Genomic DNA, 18913 nt, shown 5'->3' with positions numbered 1-18913 from the left:
AGTGGCAACCATTATACTCGCTTCATCACAATCACTTGGAGCATAGTTGCTAATTTTAGCTCAAAATGTCCACCCTGTTATTATCCACATAACAGAGTGGACATGCACTCAACAGGGTGGAGAAATGGATATCTTGCAGCAATGGGTTGCAAAATATGTTTTTCTTCATAAATTGTATCACATAATTAGTGTATATATAGCTTGTATAGTATTTTAAGAATAAATAAATATCAATTGAAAATCAGGTCGTTCTGAAGGAATGACAACTCCTAGTGCAGCTGAAAGACAGCGGCAATACAGAGAACGACGTAATGCTGACCCAGAAAGAAGGAAATAGTATCTAGAGAAAGAGCGGGAGAAATGGAGAAAAGATAAAGAGACAGGGAAGAAAGACTCAGTGACAGAGTGCAGCGTACAGAAAGAAAGAAATGGAGAAATTCAAAAAGGATACTCAAGAGCCAGTGCGTCGCTGCAATAAGCTTTATGAAAATGTAAACATCATTAAAATAGTCCAACGAAAGTAATTAAAGAGGTGTAAGGGCATGTCCATAACAGGGTGGACTTACCATATGGGTGATTCACTGAAAATGTGCTTTTAATTATCTAAGTGCTGGAGCTTAGCCAACATTGTTTCAATACAAGTCTAATATTTCCATAAAAGTAATAAAAATGTTAAATGTTGCATGGTCCAAATGGTATGGTTTTGTGATATTGATCCCACCTCCAAACATCAGCTTCTCGTGCATTATCACCTAAATATATCATACGATAGAGGTTAAAATGAACAAAGCATATTTTATGCAACATACAGTTGAAGTCAGAAGTTTACATACACTTAGGTTTTCAACCACTCCACACATTTCTTGTTAACAAACTAGTTTTGGCAAGTCGGTTAAGACATCTACTTTGTGCATGACACGTCATTTTTCCAACAATTGTTTACAGATTATTTCACTGTATCACAATTCCAGTGGGTCAGAAGTTTACATGCACTAAGTTGACTGTACCTTTAAACATCTTGGAAAATTCCAGAAAACGATGTCATGGCATTAGAAGCTTCTGATAGGCTAATTGACATAATTTGAGTAAATTGGAGGTGTACCTGTGGATGTATTTCAAGGCCTACCTTCAAACTCAGTGCCTCTTTGCTTAACATCATGGGGAAATCAAAAGATATCAGTCAAGACCTCAGAAGAAAAATTGTAGACCTCCACAAGTCTGGATCATCCTTGGGAGCAATTTCCAAACACCTGAAGGTACCACGTTCATCTGTACAAACAATAGTACGCAAGTATAAACACCATGGGAACACGCAGCCATCATACCGCTCAGGAAGGAGACGAGTTCTGTCTCCTAGAGATGAATGTACTCTAGTGCGAAAAGTGCAAATCAATCCCAGAACAACAGCAAAGGACCTTGTGAAGATGCTGGAGGACCGGAGGACACAGGTATAAAAGTATCTATAGCCACAGTAAAACGAGTCCTATATCGACATAACCTGAAAGGCCGCTCAGTGGCCATAAAAAGTCAGACTACGGTTTGCAACTGCACATGGGGACAAAGATTGTACTTTTTGGAGAAATGTCCTCTGGTCTGATGAAACAAAAATAGAACTGTTTGGCCATAATGACCATCGTTATGTTTGGAGGAAAAAGGGGGATACTTGCAAGCCAAAGAACACCCAACTGGGAAGCACGGGGGTGGCAGCATCATGTTGTGGGGGTGCTTTGCTGCATGAGGGACTGGTGCACTTCACAAAATAGATGGCATCATGAGGTATGAAAACTATGTGGATGTATTGAAGCAACATCTCAAGACATCAGTCAGGAAGTTAAAGCTTGGTCACAAATGGGTCTTCCAAGTGGACAATGACCCCAAGCATACTTCCAAAGTTGTGGCAAAATGGCTTAAGGACAACAAAGGCAATGTATTGGAGTGGCCATCACAAAGCCCTGACCTCAATCCAATAGACCATTTGTGGGCAGAACTGAAAAGGCGTGTGCGAGCAAGGAGGCCTACAAACCTGACTCAGTTACACCATCTCTGTCAGGAGGAATGGGCCAAGATTCACCCATCTTATTGTGGGAAACTTGTGGAAGGCTACCTGAAACGCTTGACCCAAGATAAATAATTTAAAGACAATGCTACCAAATACTAATTGAGGGTATGTAAACTTCTGACCCACTGGGAATGTGATGAAAGAAATAAAAGCTGAAATAAATCCCCCTCTAATATTATTCTGACATTTCATATTCTTAAAATAAAGTGGTGATCCTAACTGACCTAAAACAGGGAATTTCTTTCTAGGATTAAATGTCAGGAATTGTTAAAAACTGAGTTTAAATATACTTGGCTGAGTTGTATTTAAACTTCCGACTTCAACTGTATAGGAGGCCACTGTTGCAATTTGTTATTTTAAAACATTTGTTTAAAATTGTATTCAGCATACAACTCAATGACACACTTTTTGCTCTTAAAGTATTCCACTCATGGGATAAACACCCAGACCACTTGTGGCAGTTATACAGACAGCAAGGCACAGTAGTAGTCCTTGTATGGTACTTGATCAGCTTTAAATAAAATAAAAAAACGACATTGTTATTCATTGTGAGTAAGTATAAATTGATCAAGTTTCTTGTTTTGGGCTCTTGAAGAAGGAACTGAGTGACAGCTGTCTGGTCCCGCTGTTTGTTGAATTGTCTTTGAGCTTTTTAGACTTGTGCTGTCCATCACTCTTAGTGTTAGTAGCCTTCTTCTGTTTCCCATCCGGACAGAGACAAGAGAGAATAGTTACCACTGGCATCAGTATGGGTTATCAATGGGTCATTTAGTCTATGTGTCAATACAGAAAGATTTCAGGTATAAATTCAGAAAGTACTGTATAGCAGACCGTATAATCATATTCACTCTGGATAAGGGTGTCCTGCTAATGAATGTGATGTAGTGAAATACCTTGGTAGCTTGTCCCTCTTGATCCTCCATAGTGTCATACAGCTTCATGATCTGCAAGAGATAAATGACGCATGACTATTCTTGCTCACCTTAACAGTGCTAAATCCGAAAACACTGCGTGCACACACGCACACACTAGATCAGGGGTGTCAAACAAATGTTGTACCTGGGGCCTCATTCGGTCTTCATCGAGGTCCGGAGGGCACCCCCAAATGAGGGTTATATTTCCTCGCTGTCCAAATTTTCAAAAGATCGTCCTCTATCCATCTTTTCTGCAATTTTAAATATTCTAACTGTCTAGCTTTTTATTGGTGATTATTAGTGAGCTAAATGTAGGGTCCGTTATAATTTCTACACAGTTTAGATGTATTTTTTGTCATTTTAAAAGGGCAGTGCACTCAAAAAAAAATATTTCCTGTTTTTCTTAAAGATATTTCCATAACGCTCTGAAATTTAGAAAATTATGATAATGCCCTTTTAGTGTACATTTATTTTACATTTATTATAGTTTATTTCAGGTGGGACGGAGTTTTTGGCCCACAGCATGACATCAAATCTGATTGGATTATTCTGACCAATGACGAAAAACGTTTATTTGCATATGTCTCCACTTTGAAGAGGATACATCCATCAATCAGGGATATGCATGTAAATATATGGACATTTGTATCATCATCCCAACACGATCCAACAGAATTTCAATGGCAAAAGGAGGCTAAGGGAAATACAAATAAATATGTTGCGAGTTGTTTTCATGAAATAAGCACAGTGATTTATTAGACAGTGATGATTTGAAAATACAATTGAAAAGACTGCATGGGCGCTAGTTAGTTTCCTCTGTACTCTGGATTTGAACTATGTTCTCCTGAGTTTCCCTATCGATTCAGTAGGTGTACTGTTTTGTTCCAAATTTAGTTGAAGAAAATGAGACAAGAGGAACATGTCTCACTTAGGAACAGTTATGGACTTCTAAAGTTACTCAGTATTTTTTTTGTCAAAATAAAAAATCCTTATTGTAAATATCAGAAAATATGATACAATGGCAAATTCAAATCAAACTTTGTCATATACGCCAAATACAACAAGTGTAGACTTTACCGTTAAATGCTTACTTACAAGCCCTTAACCAACAGTGCAGTTCAAGAAGAGTTAACAAAATATTTACCAAGTAGACTAAAATAAAAAGTAATAATAAAAAGTGATACAATAAGAATAACGAGGCTATATACAGGGGGCACCGGTACTTGAGGTAATTTGTAGGTGGGGGTGAAGTGACTATGCATAGATAATAAACAGTGAGTAGCAGCAGTGTACAAAGGGGGGGGGGGGGGGGGGTCAATGTAAATTGTCCGGTGGTGATTTTATTAATTGTTCAGCAGTCTTGTGGCTTGGGGGTAGAAGCTGTTGAGGAGCCTTTTGGTCCTAGACTTGGAGCTCCGGGTATCGCTTGCCGTGTGGTAGCAGAGAAATCAGTCTATAACTTGGGTGACTGAAGTCTGACAATTTTATTAATTTTAAATTAAAATGGTTTTATTTATTTAAAATGTTTATATTTTGTACTACTATGTCATAATAAAAATAATACAGTGTACAAAACATTATGAACATGCTCTTTCCATGAAAGACTGAGCAGGTGAATCCAGGTGATCCCTTATTAATGTCACTTGTTAAATCCACTTCAAAATCAGTGTAGAGGAAGGGGAGGAGACAGGTAAAAGTATGTTTAAGTCTTGAGGCAATAGAAACATGGATTGGTGTATGTGTGCCATTCAGAGGGGGAACTGGTTTGTGTCAAGAACTGCAACGCTGCTGGGTTTTTCCCACAACAGTATCCCATGTGTATCAAGAAATGGTCCACCACCCAAAGGACATCCAGCCAACTTGACACATCTGTGGGAATCATTTAAAGTCAACATGGGCCAGCATCCCTGTGGAACACTTTTGACACCTTGTAGAGTCCATGACTCGATGAACTGAGGCTGTTCTGAGGGCAAAAAGGGGAAGGAGGGGTGCAGACTCAACAGTAGGAAGGTGTTCTTAATGTTTTGTTCACTGAGTGCATGTTTAATTTGAATACAATCTTTACAAATCCAAAAAGGATGCTGAATCAAAAAAACACTCAGAAACGAGTTCAACCAACAGAGTAGGCCTACATAGACGTGTTAATTAAGGGAGGAGTTACACACACCGGTTAATGGATAACTGGTGGTACAAATATAATACTGAAAAGAAGCCAGCTGTAGACAAATCAAATGCGAGTTCAGCCAACTGTGAAAGTAAAATGCAACACAAACCGTTGATTAGTACTCAAGAGTCAAATTTTCTTCACAATATTCTACTAATGCAATTCCTTTTGGACAGATTTCACAGGTTATTACCACCACTCCCTTCTTACAATAGCTCTCTGCCTGCAGCTTCAGTTCCGACAGACAGAACTCTTTGCTTTCACAAGACTACAACAACTGTTAATGGTGGTGCGAGGTGAAACACAGGAGGGTCACAGTGAGAATGCTGTTCATTGACTACAGCTCAGGGTTCAACACCAGTGCCCACAAAGCTCATCAATAAGCTAAGGACCCTGGGACAAAACACCTCCCTCTGCAACTGGATCCTGGACTTCCTGACGGGCCACCCCCCAGGTGGTAAGAGTAGGCAACAACACGTCTGCCACGTCGATCCTTAACACTGGGGCCCCTCAGGGGTGCGTGCTTAATCCTTTCCTGTACTCCCTGTTCACCCACGACTGCGTGGCCAAGCATGACTCCAACACCATAATTTAGTTTACTGACGATAATGGTAGCAGGCCTGATCACCAACAACGATGAGACAGCCTATAGGGAGGAGATCAGAGACCTGGTAGTGTGGTGACAGGACAACCTCTCCCTCAACGTGAGCAAGACCAAGGAGATGATCGTAGACTACAGGAGAAGGTGGGCTGAACACGCACCCATTCACATCGACGGGGCTGTAGTGGAGCGGGATCGAGAATTTCAAGTTCCTTGGTGTCCACATCACCAAAAAACTATCATGGCCCAAACACACCAAGACAGTGGTGAATAGTGCATGACAACACATTACCCCCCTCAGGAGACTGAAAATATTTGGCATGGTTCCCCAGATCCTCAAAAAGTTCTACAGCTACACCATCGAGGGCATCCTGACCGGTTGCATCACCGCCTAGTTTGGCAACTGCTCGGCATCCGACTGCAAGGCGCTACAGAGGGTAGTGCGCACAGCCCAGTAAATCACTGGGGCCAAGATTCCTGCCATCCAGGGCCTATATACTAAGCGGTGTCAGAGGAAAGTCCAAAGAATTGTCAAAGACTCCAGTCACCAAAGTCATAGACTGTTCTCTCTGCTACCACATGGCAAGTGGTACCACAGTGACAAGTCTAGGTCCAAAAGGCTCCTTAGCTTCTACCCCCAAGCCATAAGACTGCTGAACAATTAATAAAATGGCCACCCGGACTATTTGCATTGACCCCCCCCCCTTTGTTTTTACACTGCTGCTACTCGCTGTTTATTATCTACGCAATATCAAATCAAATGTATTTATATAGCCCTTCTTACATCAGCTGATGTCACAAAGTGCTGTACAGAAACCCAGCCTAAAACCCCAAACAGCAAGCAATGCAGGTGTAGAAGCACGGTGGCTAGGAAAAACTCCCTAGAAAAGCCCGAACCTAGGAAGAAACCTAGAGAGGAACCAGGCTATGAGGGGTGGCCAGTCCTCTTCTGGCTGTGCCGGGTGGAGATTATAACAGAACATGGCCATTTCCATCCGTTTTGTCACCAAAGCCCCATATACTACCAACCACTGCGACCTGTACGCTCTCGTTGGCTGGCCCTCGCTTCATACTCGTCACCAAACCCACTGGCTCCAGGTCATCTACAAGTATCTGCTAGGTAAAGCCCCGCCTTATCTCAGCTCACTGGTCACCATAGCAGCACCCACCTGTAGCACGCGCTCCAGCAGGTATATCTCATTGGTCATCCCCCAAAGCCAATTCTTCCTTTGACCGCCTTTCCTTCCAGTTCTCTGCTGCCAATGACTGGAACGAACTGCAAAAATCACTGAAGCTGGAGACACTTATCTCCCTCACTAGCTTTAAGCACCAGCTGTCAGGGCAGCTCACAGATCACTGCACCTGTACCATAGCCCATCTGTAATATAGCCCATCCAACTACCTCATCCCCATACTGTATTTATTTATTTATTTATCTTGCTCCTTTACACCCCAGTATCTCTACTTGCACATTCATCTTCTGCACATCTACCATTCCAGTGTTTAATTGCTATATTGTAATTACTTCGCCACCATGGCCTATTTATTGCTTTACCTCTCTTATCCTACCTCATTTGCACATGCTGTACATTCGACTTTTTAAACTGTATTATTGACTCTGTTTGTTTATTCCATGTGTAACTCTTTGTTGTTCTTGTTGTTGTTGTGAACTGCTTTGCTTTATCCTGGCCAGGTCGCAGTTGCAAATGAGAACTTGTTCCCAACTAGCAGATCTGGTTAAATATAGGTTAAATATATATTTTTTTAATTGACTCAGTACCGGTACCACCTGTATATAGCCTAATTATTATTGTTACTTTATTGTGTGACTTTTTTTGTTTATGTCCAGCTAACAGTGAGCAAGAGGAGCAGCTTCTTCTTCTTCAGTTTCTCCACTAATTCAGCCAACATGTTATTTTTCCTTCAGAGCGGGCCTTGGGGTGAAGGTCTGCAATGGGAGCAGCTGTAGACATGTTTCCGATCATCCTGATTCCAGTTGTCATTAATACACAGTAGCTGTGTCTACAGGAAGTAGATCATTCACTATATCCAGACAGATCAAACAGAATAGCTCTCTATCATCTGAAATATTAGCAGCTACAGATTTAAAATGAGTTCTAATTTCTTTCTGCATGTTAGACTCAGCGCACTCAAAATGCTGTCTTTGCTGTGTTTTATATCATATTGTATAACAGTTGATGAAACAAACACTGTAAACGTGTTTTTTATTTATTTATTTATTTTTTTTTTCAAATGTATCAGTGATCTTTGCTTATAGTTGTTACTGGTTGAAAATACAATCTACACAGGACCTTCTAATCAGCAGGTTTGCATTGGCCGGGAGTTTCGGCTTTCCATGGTTACATCACCATGTAGTGAATTAGTTAATAGACAAATAAAGTTCTAAACCGCTAATTTTCAGTTTTCCCCTCCCCACTCAGACCACTTCCAGACAGTACGAGCTAAATTCTGGCTTGAGAAATTAATGGAAATAAGGTGCAGAAATGATTTGATATAAAATGGCTGAATTGGGCCTTTAAGAAGTAGAGACCGAGGCATCGAGGCAGAGACCAAGTGCAATGTTGTGTCATAGAGTGAAGGTGAGTGAGTCTTGAGTTAAATTATATTTTCAGATAAGGAGTGGTTTATGGACCAAAGTACATGCAATAGAAAAGCTAACTCATGTGTGCAGTAGACATATGGCTATATTAATTGCACAACATATTTCACTCCATTTGTGAAATGTGAACCAACAATGCCTTCTAAAAGTACTCACACCCCTTGATTTTGTTGAGTTACAAAGTGGAATTAAGATGGATGTCGACGATCTACACAAAATACTTGAATGTCAAAAGCGGAAGATTTAAAAAATGTTTTTTTTAAGAATTAATGAAAAATAATGGGAGGGCAGATTAAGGGGACGTCTAGCAACCCAAAGGTTGCGAGTTTGAATCTCATCACGGACAACGTCAGCATTTTAATTCATTAGCAACTTTAACTACTTACTACTTTTTAGCTACTTTGCAACTACTTAGGATGTTAGCTAACCCTTCCCCTAACCTAGCTAATGTTTGCCAGCTAGCTAACATTAGCCACCTAGCTACAATTCGTAACATCATAGGTTCAGCAAATTCGTAACATATAGTACATTTTGCAAATCCATAACATAGTCTACATTTGCAAATACCTAACATATAATTTAAAAAAATGTCATTCGTAACATATCATATGAAATAGGTGATGGACATCCACAAATTAATACATACCATACGACATATCATACTAAATGCAGTGTCTTGGATTTACATACAGAATAATTAAAAATGCTCTGAGACCAGGTTGATTTTCAAGCAGATGTAAGTAAAAACTGTAACTACACCATTTAGGAACATGCAATGTCGTCTTGGTAATCAACCAGTGTAGATTTGGCCTTGTGTTTTAGGATATTGTTCTGCTAAAAGGCAAATGTCTCCCAGTGTCTGTTGGAAAATAGACTGAACCAGGTTTTCCTCTAGGATTTTGCCTGTGCTTAGCTCCATTCTGTTTATTTTTATCCTGAAAAACTCTGCAGTCCTTGCCGATGACAAGCATACCCATAACGTGATGCAGCCAACACCATGCTTGAAAATATCAAGTGTGGTACTCAGTCATGTGTTGTGTTGGATTTGCCTCAAACATTCTTTGTATTCAGGACAAAAATATAGTTTCTTTGCCACATTTATTTTTGCAGAATTACTTTAGTGTCTTGTTGCAAACATGATGCATGTTTTGGAATATTTGTATTCTGTAAAGGCTTCCTTCTTTTCACTCTGTAATTTAGGTGTAATTTAGGTGAGTATTGTGGAGTAACAACAATTTTGTTGATCCATCCTCAGTTTTCTACCTATCACAGCCAATAAACTCTGTAACCGTTTTAAAAATCACCATTGGCCTCATGGTGAAATCGCTAAGCGGATCCCTTCCTCTCTGGCAACTGAGTTAGGGAGGATGCCTGTATCTTTGTAGTGACTGGGTGTATTGATACACCATCCAAAAGTGTAATTAATAACTTCACCAGGCTCAAAGGGATATTCAGTATCTACTTTGTTTACTAACAATCAGTGTTACAAAAAAAATATTGCAATCAGAGAGCAGTATAACTGCAGTTTGCTGCAAAAACTGCATCCAAAATAAATAAAAAATGTACTGTAGAAATGTTGCAGTGTAACGGCAGTTACAGTGCAGTATAACTGCAGTTATTCTGCAATTACTGCATCCCAAATACCGCAGTTAATGCAGTTTTACTGAAGCTTCAAAGCTGATATTTTTTTTTGTAAGGGCTTCTTGCGAGGCATTGGAAAACCTCCCTGGTCTTTCTGGTTGAACCTGTGCTTGAATTTCACTACTCGACTGAGGGACCTTTCAGATAATTGTATGTGTGGGGTACAATCTTAGTGGTAATTCAAAGATCATGTTAACCACTATTACTGTTAGGGTTAGCGCACACACAAACACACAGTAGATCATAGCAAGTTAAGATTACTAACCTTCTTCACTCCAGTGGATACAGCAGCTTCCTGCAGGGAAGGTCTAGTGAGCCAGCGTGTAGTACTCTGGGCTTTCCCTCCCTCTCCAGAGACATTCAAACACAGGCTGTACACAACATATGTCTGGTGGATGTGGGAGAAGATATGAACCACCTGTACAGTAGCAAAACACCAACAGTCAATTGCAATGACTTAGGGAGAAGCCTAGCTTAGCATACTAATACAAACTTAGAATGACACGAGTCCAAATAACAATAATAATAAGTCTTTTATTCAGAATTTTGACAAGGAAATGTATAATAATAGTCATAGGGACCATGGGACAATAGGGTGCAATTTGGGACATATTCTTTAATGTCCCTGATAGGCAAAACATAACATAACATAACAGTAGGCCCTGTTCTCCTGTACATACCTCCCCCACATACTGGAGCAGCCCGTTGTCCAGCCGAACTCCCAACATTCTCCCCACCCCAGCACACAGCGCCCCCCTCTGTTTCATCTCAGAATTCTCCCCCTCCAGGAGCAGGCTAGGGAACTCCCACATACCAGCCAAAAGTCCTACAAGGAAGTAAAGAAGGAAGGAAAAGGCAAGCAGACAAGACAGTTAATGAGTGTGCTCAAAATTCCCAACTGATAATAAAAGGTTACCTTTGATAAATATGTTAGTGAGAACAATGGTAAAGATATAGTAAATACACCCATCTTGGAGCTGTACAACGGCACAAACATCATGCAGAAAAACAACAGGAATGGTGCGAAATTAAAATGCTTGGAAGGTGTGTTTTAGTGCTATACTAGAGCCCTGTCCCAAATGGTACCCTATTCACAATATAGTGAATGTAAGGACCAGGGCTCTAAACTTACAATTTTCATTGGTAGCACTGGTGCTCCCAACTTGAAAGTTACTGCGCAATAGCGAGCAGTAGTTCTCCGAAGGTCTAGCTAGCTAGCTTTTTTTGTAGGCTAGTTTGCAGCAGCTGCAGCAGGTGTTACCGAAGAGGTTGTTGCTCATTTGTTAGCTTCTCCCTTTTCAAGAATAACTTTCAACAAGAAGTTAAGTTTCAAATTATCATCATCTGGTAGGTGGAACTGTGTTTTTTATTGCAGCTCACTCGCTGTTGCCTGCCATCTCTTTGAAAATAACTTGTGTGTGAAACATTGTTGCATTTAACATTTTGGATCAGCGGTTACTTTGTGCGCTAAGCGCTAAAAGTTTTTTTTTGCAATGGGAAGTAATAGTTGTACATTTCGATTGGCAAATGCTTGGCCTAATGGTTGTGTCTTGGTATTCTTATGATTGGGACCTACTGGATAATTATGTCTGAGTGAAGGGCCTGCTTATCCTTTAAAAGCATGTTGTGTGTGACTCTGGTCTGGGTATACTGCCCGGTGAAGGAAAGGTGCCCTGTGTGAAAAATCCTCTATTTTCCTATGGGTTTTTTTTACAGGTTTTCCTGTAGATCTTTCATATTTTCACAAGATGCATTCAGGAGACCATTTTTTGAGGTCTTGTAAAAAATCCCCCAAAATCTATTTTTGGAGGGTGAAGTTGCCCTTTAATTCAATTGAGCAAAAATAAATGCCCTCCCCATTGATACAAATTAGCATGACACCATTATGTCGGGTCGGCCTACTTTGCAGTCAAAGTTTAACTGGGAAGTTTTTTTGGGAAAGCTTTTCGAAAATGTTCATGCAAACAGCGTGTTCATGAATTAGTCTGCTAACCAAGACTTAGTTAGCATTTACTGGAAAATATCATAAGTTGAAACGTCTTTCCTACCTACCCTAATGGCTACCGATGTCATTCTTCTGTGAGCTGCTCCGTGAGACAACCAGTTGAGAGCTGTGTGCTCTTGATTTCTCTATTGTACTACATAATTGATAAGTCCTATACCTCCACCACGCTGCTTTGATGTGGATCAGTGGGGATTAAGAAGTGAGTAGAAGCAAAGCCCACTGAAAAAAAACTGGATATATGGCCTGCGTATAGCTTCCACTACACCACTGGCCCTTTGTGTTTGACAAAAAGTTAACTCTCCTACGTGAGTGCGCTGGTATTATGGTTGTTGTTCTTTCAGCATCACGAGCCTGTCACACACTGAAGGCCTAGATCAAATAGGTTTGCTACTGTACTAACCTGTCACACACTGAAGGCCTAGGTCCAATAGGTCCGCTACTGTACTAACCTGTCACACACTGAAGGCCTAGGTCCAATAGGTTCGCCACTGTACTAACCTGTCACACACTGAAGGCCTAGGTCCAATAGGTTCGCCACTGTACTAACCTGTCACACACTGAAGGCCTAGGTCCAATAGGTTCGCCACTGTACTAACCTGTCAGACACTGAAGGCCTAGGTCCAATAGGTTCGCCACTGTACTAACCTGTCAGACACTGAAGGCCTAGGTCCAATAGGTTCGCCACTGTACTAACCTGTCACACACTGAAGGCCTAGGTCCAATAGGTTCGCCACTGTACTAACCTGTCAGACACTGAAGGCCTAGGTCCAATAGGTTCGCCACTGTACTAACCTGTCAGACACTGAAGGCCTAGGTCCAATAGGTTCGCCACTGTACTAACCTGTCACACACTGAAGGCCTAGGTCCAATAGGTTCGCCACTGTACTAACCTGTCACACACTGATGTCCTAGATCCAATAGGTTCGCCACTGTACTAACCTGTCACACACTGAAGGCCTAGGTCCAATAGGTTCGCCACTGTACTAACCTGTCACACACTGAAGGCCTAGGTCCAGTAGGTTTGACACTGCACAAGCATGTTTATAATAGATATAAAGACTGTAACAATTTCCTCCGGGCTCCACTGTACTAATAGTGAGTGGACAACTTTCCAACAAGTTCCCCCACTCTTCCCCACCAAGGGGGTCAAGGAAATACTGACAAAGATGAAGGATATTTTTCTACAAAAGTAAAAAGGACAGTAACGAGTAAAGTAGGAAGCCCTGGTTTCAATAGGCTGTTAAGACATTCATGGTTTCAAGAAAAAAGTGTACATATTTGACCTGGCAAAGCGGTTTTATGCGCTGACTGAATGGAAGCTGATTGAGTTTTTATTTCATTTTTACTCCGCTGGTATCTCACAGAGACAAGACACCCAATATGTGGTCTCGGGTACTACAATATTGACGGCTACTTCGCGAATATGAACTCGTCATGGCCAGAAAAGGTGAGGAATGGTTGTGATATCTGTATTAGGTTCATAAATGAAATATTGTCTACACAAGAAATGGCACTTTACAGTATTCAGACGTAGCCTACAAACGCCAACGGAAAAGGTGAACCGCATATTCTACCGTTAAACTGCGCTTCTGATCGCATTGAGCAAAATAGGCTGCTTGAAATAGCTCATTTATTTACTACTGTAAAGTGGGACCAACTAAAAGAGAAATGGGACGAATAGTAGCCTGTCCTAACTTGTTTTTTGGCCTACAGGCTATTTTGTGAGTCGTCTATGAAACCATCAGTCAGAAAAGTTGAGGAAGTTATATAGCAATGAAAAGAAAGAAATTATAGGAAATATAGGCCTATTTCTAATTATTTTAGAATGCAAAGATAAATAGATCTCGTCTCACTAACGGCTAATGATTGCATCTTGTCATTATATTTAGCTAGACCTACCTGTTCTTTTGATATGAATAAGACCTTTATCATATATTCCCCATTTCCACAAGGCTACTACTAAGCTACTTTTGGCTTCTTGCAATGCTTCAGACTTCAACCACTAGAAACGGTGCGTACGCAATGGTCTAAAGTTTGCGGGAGGACAAGCACATTCTCGCAGCAAGTTCAATTTTTCTAAGTGGCAACTTTGCGTTAAAAACTGCCGCACGCATGATTTGAGGCGGATAATGTGCATAAGAAGATAAGATTTTTAAAATCTAGAAACTAGATGTTTCCTCTGTAGTAAATGGGGCCACCATGGCACTAACAAATCTACACTTCTTTCTCTAGGGCACTCGGAAACAAAAAAGGTCCAGCAATGCCTAATCATTACAACAATTAATTATTATCTATACGTTTTTTTTTCTTCTAGGGGCACCGGTGCTCCCAAATAGAAATTCCAAGTCGCACTGCTAAATATTTAGGAGCATATGCAGCCAAAAATGTTCACTCTTTAGAGCCCTGATAGGGACTACGGTGCCATTTAAGACACAGCATATATTAAAGGGCAGCTGACCTTTGCTCGGCCTTTGGGTGAGCAGGTACTCGACATCTCCTCCTGCTCCTGGACGGGACACCACACAGGTGAGTGTGCGCTCCACACGAGGAGCTTTCTTCACCGGCTTCCTGGGGAAGTTCAGAACGCCCAGTTGGCTGTCCCAGGGTTCCGTGGGGCACAGTTTACATGTTCCTGAGGTCACTGGGGGGGGGGGGGGGGGGGGGTCAAAGTTAGGAGGACAAAGTTAGGGGAGGAGTCAGGAAGTGTTTACACGTTGCGCAAGAATTATTTGGCGGCGTCAAGGAGGCACACACATACCGGGAGCTAGAGTATCTATCTGTTACAAAGACTTATAGACAACAATAGATATTGATATCAAATATGCTTTAATAACCGTATTCAAAATACCAGGTATATGACTACCATCCTTATATGTGCCAACCTTTGAAACAACGAAAAGGAAAAAAATAAAATAAAAAACACTTACCACAATCCTCTACATCTGGCAGAGATGCAGGTACCCTGTTCAATTTACCCAGAAGCTTTGTTGAGTTCTCCTCTCGTTTGACGCTAACCTGCACAGAGAAAGAGAGACACTAACACAGTAGCGACATATGCACTGGAGACTCATCACCACTGGTCTGGAATAAGCCAATGCTATGACCTGGTCTTGTTATTAAGGTTGATGACCTCAGTGTGGTACCTTCCTGTAGGAGTGGCAGAGAGTCTGTATGGGACACTGATTGCACTGGGGGCCTTTAGGGGTGCACACCCTCGCCCCCAGCTCCATCATGGCCTGGTTAAAGTCCCCTGGTCTCTCTTGGGACACCAACGTGTTGGCGGTGCTCCTAGAATACACACAGAGGAACAATGAATCCTTAAAAACAATTACCAAGGGAACCATACAGTATCTAGCCAGGTAAGAATACACATCAAGTCAACAACAAGAGACTGAGTATGATGATTTAGGTGTTGGGATTGGTCAACTATGCCTTCATTGTAACAGCTTGTATTAAACATAGATGACCCCCACTGGACCAGTGGAGGCTGCAGAGGGGAGGACAGCTCATAATAATGGACTGAACGGAACAAATGGAATGGCATCAAACACCTGGAAACCGTGTGTTTAATGTACTTGATACCATTCCACTGATTCCGCTCCCGTCATTAACACAAGCCCGTTCTCCCCAATTAAGGTGTCACCAACCTACAGTGCACTGGACAGATGTTAAATATCCACTGAAGATTCACCATTAGAAAAACATTTTTTTTCTTCCTCACTTCAACTATGAGTTCAACCTCACCATAGAGCTTCAGTCACTGCTGGGCTTGTACTGTCGGCCCCTATAGCCCGCACCCGACACAGGACCCGGATCACATTCCCATCAACAGCTCCCGTCACCTGGGCAACAGAGGTCACAGGTCATGTCAGTGAACGATGATGCCAAAGAGAGAGGGGTATAAAAAAATAAAAAAACTTTAAGGTGTGTGTGAGCATGCGCGCGTATAGAAAGAGCTCTGACCTGGCCCAGCGCGATGGAGCCCACAGCTGCGGCGGTGTAGCGGCCCACTCCAGGCAGCTGCTTCAGCAGAGCCTCAACCGTCCTGGGCATCTCTCCCCCCAGCTCTGCTACCACCTGTAGTACAAATCACAGCCAGACAGGACGACAAAAACAACACACTCAGAAGTCACTATAGACAGAGAACAGGCGCTCAATAGTTCAAGCAACACAGTACATGTCACCAGCTTGTCGATTTTGGCATTGGCTAGAACAATGTCTACTCTTACCAGTCACATTGGCAGATGGTCACCCAGTTCAATCCAAACCTCACATCCAAGAAATCAACAGCGTGTTTGTGTGTTGTTTTAACATTACAAAACATGTGCATGCGTTTTCTGAGATTTGTCAATATTCAAAATAGTGGCTGGTAAAAATTTGGGCATCCACCAGCCACCAAAAAAGTACATTTCCCACCCATGTCCCCAACTCAACAGACAGGTAAGGACCTAACATCAAAGATAAAATCCTGTTTTTGAGTGAGGCAGAGGCAGTCAACAACATGAACCAAAGACAGCTCTCCACTTGTCATAGACGTGTCCCGTTGGTGTGGTGGTAAGCCTCGCTTGAGCCAGGACATACTGTAAATAATATATGCCATAGACACAGACCTTCTGAGCTCCTTCCTGAAGTCTCTTTCCCCGGGAGTAGTACCCAAGCCCAGCCCACATCTGATTGACTTCCTGTGCGGATAAAAAAAATGATGATAATTGATGACAAGGTGGTCAGAGCACACAGGCATTTTCAACCTCACAGACCCTCATTTGCATTCATTGTAATCACCTCCAACGTAGCCGCTGCAAGACCCTGTACTGTTGGCCACCGCTGGAAAAGAATGAGGGGAAGAAAAAAAACGCAAGGAGAAGAGATGAAACCAAATGCATTGTTTCTGTGATTACCAAGTCTGCTTAAATCAAGTTCAGACTTCATACGAGACCCGACGGACTGGCCCACCTTCATCCACTTATTGTAGTAGTCGATCACAGTGGCAACCTGGGTCTGCTGTAGCATGATTTCTGAGACCCAAACTAGAGAGGAAACCAGGTCAATTTAGGATAACACAAAAGGCCCACTTGTTATTATTATATGAGAGTTGAGCATGCAGCGTCTTACCTGCATATGTCCTGATGTTGATGTCCGGTTCTGTCAGAGCCTATTAAGGAAACATCAAGTGAAAAGTAACATTTATTCCAGCTAAGCAGTTCTATATGTAATGGAAATAAGAACGTGCCATTAGCTCATTCCACAGCTAGCTTGAAATGCGGTCAACCGTTCTGTCAAATTGGAGTCAACAGGTGGTTAAGTTGTCAAGGAGGGCGGTTATGTGTGTTAGTGAGGCAGAGAGCCCCGGGTTCGAGCCGTGGTACGGCCACTTTACCCCGAGTATTAGTAAACTAATACTGCTAAGATAGCCCACCGATGTAAATTTCATTTACCATATGTCAAATTATGGATTATGATCATGATAATATTTGGACACTATCGAAAATGAGATGGTGCATCTCAAAAGATTTCATCCTGCAAAATATATAATAAATATTCTAACAGACGTTCCAATGGTATAAGGGAGTACATTCGTACACACTCAATCATCATGGTCATGCCTTGTTGTGCGTGTAAGGCATCAATGAAACTGTAATGGGAAAATATAGTATATAATTCTCTTTACCACAGTTCTCCAGGGTAACTCTCTCTTCCCCTGGTCATACCAGTAAAGGATGCGTGTCCTAAAGAGTGTAATGTCAGCAGGATCATGGAATGAATGGTATGTAGACGCTGCAGTCTCATCGGGCTCTGAGGGGAGGGAAGACGTTACAGCATGCCATTGTGAAATCACATGTTTGGTTGTGGCAATCACTCAAATCCATCAATAGTCAATAGAGACTCGGGGCAGAGAGAAAGAGAGACTAGGAGACAAATATTGAGAGAAATGACAGACACAGATCTCGAAATAAAGATTGAAGACTGAGAGTGACTGCACAGAGAAAGATTAGGAGAGGGGGAGAGGCATGTTACATAACTTGTGCCAGGAATCTCCACCGTTGTCCTAACGTATTCAAAGATGTTGCTGATATTCTACTCTGTTCAACATTTTTTTTGTGACTTTTTTGACTAGTGAGACACAAGTCCCAACCTGTAGGCCTACCTTGTTTCACAGTTGCATTCGCTCTTTTCCGCAATGGTTTTGCTGACGACGACTCGGTTTTGTCCAGCGCAACTCTCTTCCTCTTCTGCATCGCTGATCGAAGCCTGCTCATAATAACAAACTCTCTCCCCGCTTTGGTCCGTATAGTTGGCAAGTTAAACTAACTACTAGTGGATATATTATCCACAATCAACAACAATGTTCACTATTGTTGTTCACGCAATACTCCGATCAAGTTGTTTGTTTACCTATAGACAGCGCACATGACATCTCCCGCCACTATAGCGACTTATGTCACTTACTATCGGAGGGGACGGAAGCCGTTTGTCCAATCCGCTACCAGCTAAAACATTTCCACTAAAACGCCTCCGCTATATTTAAAGCCTTTACGGTGGATTTATTATTGATTTAGGTATAAATTAAAGTGAACTTTTTTATAGGTGCCACTGCACTTAGTATAAGCTACTGAGGCAAACATGTATTTATTTTCTACTTGTTATTTGATCAATTGATGGTCATTGATTGGCCACGGAGTTCACTGAGGGAAGAATGGAATACATCAGGACCCTGCCGCAGGCCCTCTAGTCTAGCTGGTAGTGCTGAGCTATTACCGGAGTTATTTTTCGGTTTTTAAACAACTAATTGATCTACTTCGGTTCAATTATTTGAATTCCATTTCGTTATTTTTTTCCACTGTAAGCCCACATGCTCACATTGCACAGTTTCCCTACAGATAAATCAGATCCAACCTGGACTGTGCAATA

General features: G+C 41.7%; 1 protein-coding gene across 1 annotated transcript; it reads right to left on the bottom strand.

Annotated features, from left to right (window-relative positions):
- Positions 1-472: 472 nt before the first annotated feature.
- On the bottom strand, positions 473-18454 carry LOC139408998 (adenine DNA glycosylase-like). Its single transcript, XM_071153598.1, has 15 exons — positions 18150-18454; positions 17673-17797; positions 17117-17156; positions 16958-17031; positions 16787-16828; positions 16615-16686; positions 15968-16081; positions 15749-15846; positions 15148-15292; positions 14932-15019; positions 14463-14645; positions 10680-10825; positions 10265-10417; positions 2953-3003; positions 473-2755 (listed from the first exon to the last, which is right to left on the bottom strand). The coding sequence occupies exons 1-15, from the start codon at positions 18259-18261 to the stop codon at positions 2627-2629; spliced, it is 1572 nt and encodes a 523-aa protein (XP_071009699.1). The 5' UTR covers positions 18262-18454; the 3' UTR covers positions 473-2626.
- Between the last annotated feature and the right edge of the window lie 459 nt (positions 18455-18913).

The sequence above is a fragment of the Oncorhynchus clarkii genome, chromosome 5 (assembly GCF_045791955.1).
Source record: "Oncorhynchus clarkii lewisi isolate Uvic-CL-2024 chromosome 5, UVic_Ocla_1.0, whole genome shotgun sequence".
Lineage (NCBI taxonomy): Eukaryota > Metazoa > Chordata > Actinopteri > Salmoniformes > Salmonidae > Oncorhynchus > Oncorhynchus clarkii.
The sequence above is the reverse complement of the archived record's forward strand: the minus strand, read 5'-3'. Positions and strand labels throughout refer to the sequence as shown.

Excerpts from the sequence above, each read along its gene's own strand:
- LOC139408998 (XM_071153598.1), bottom strand. The coding sequence starts at position 18,261 with ATGAGCAGGCTTCGATCAGCGATGCAGAAGAGGAAGAGAGTTGCGCTG. Across the intron at positions 16,829-16,957 it reads ACTACAATAAGTGGATGAAG|CGGTGGCCAACAGTACAGGG; the intron begins GTGGGCCAGTCC and ends ATTCTTTTCCAG. Across the intron at positions 10,418-10,679 it reads TGCTCCAGTATGTGGGGGAG|GTGGTTCATATCTTCTCCCA; the intron begins GTATGTACAGGA and ends GCTACTGTACAG.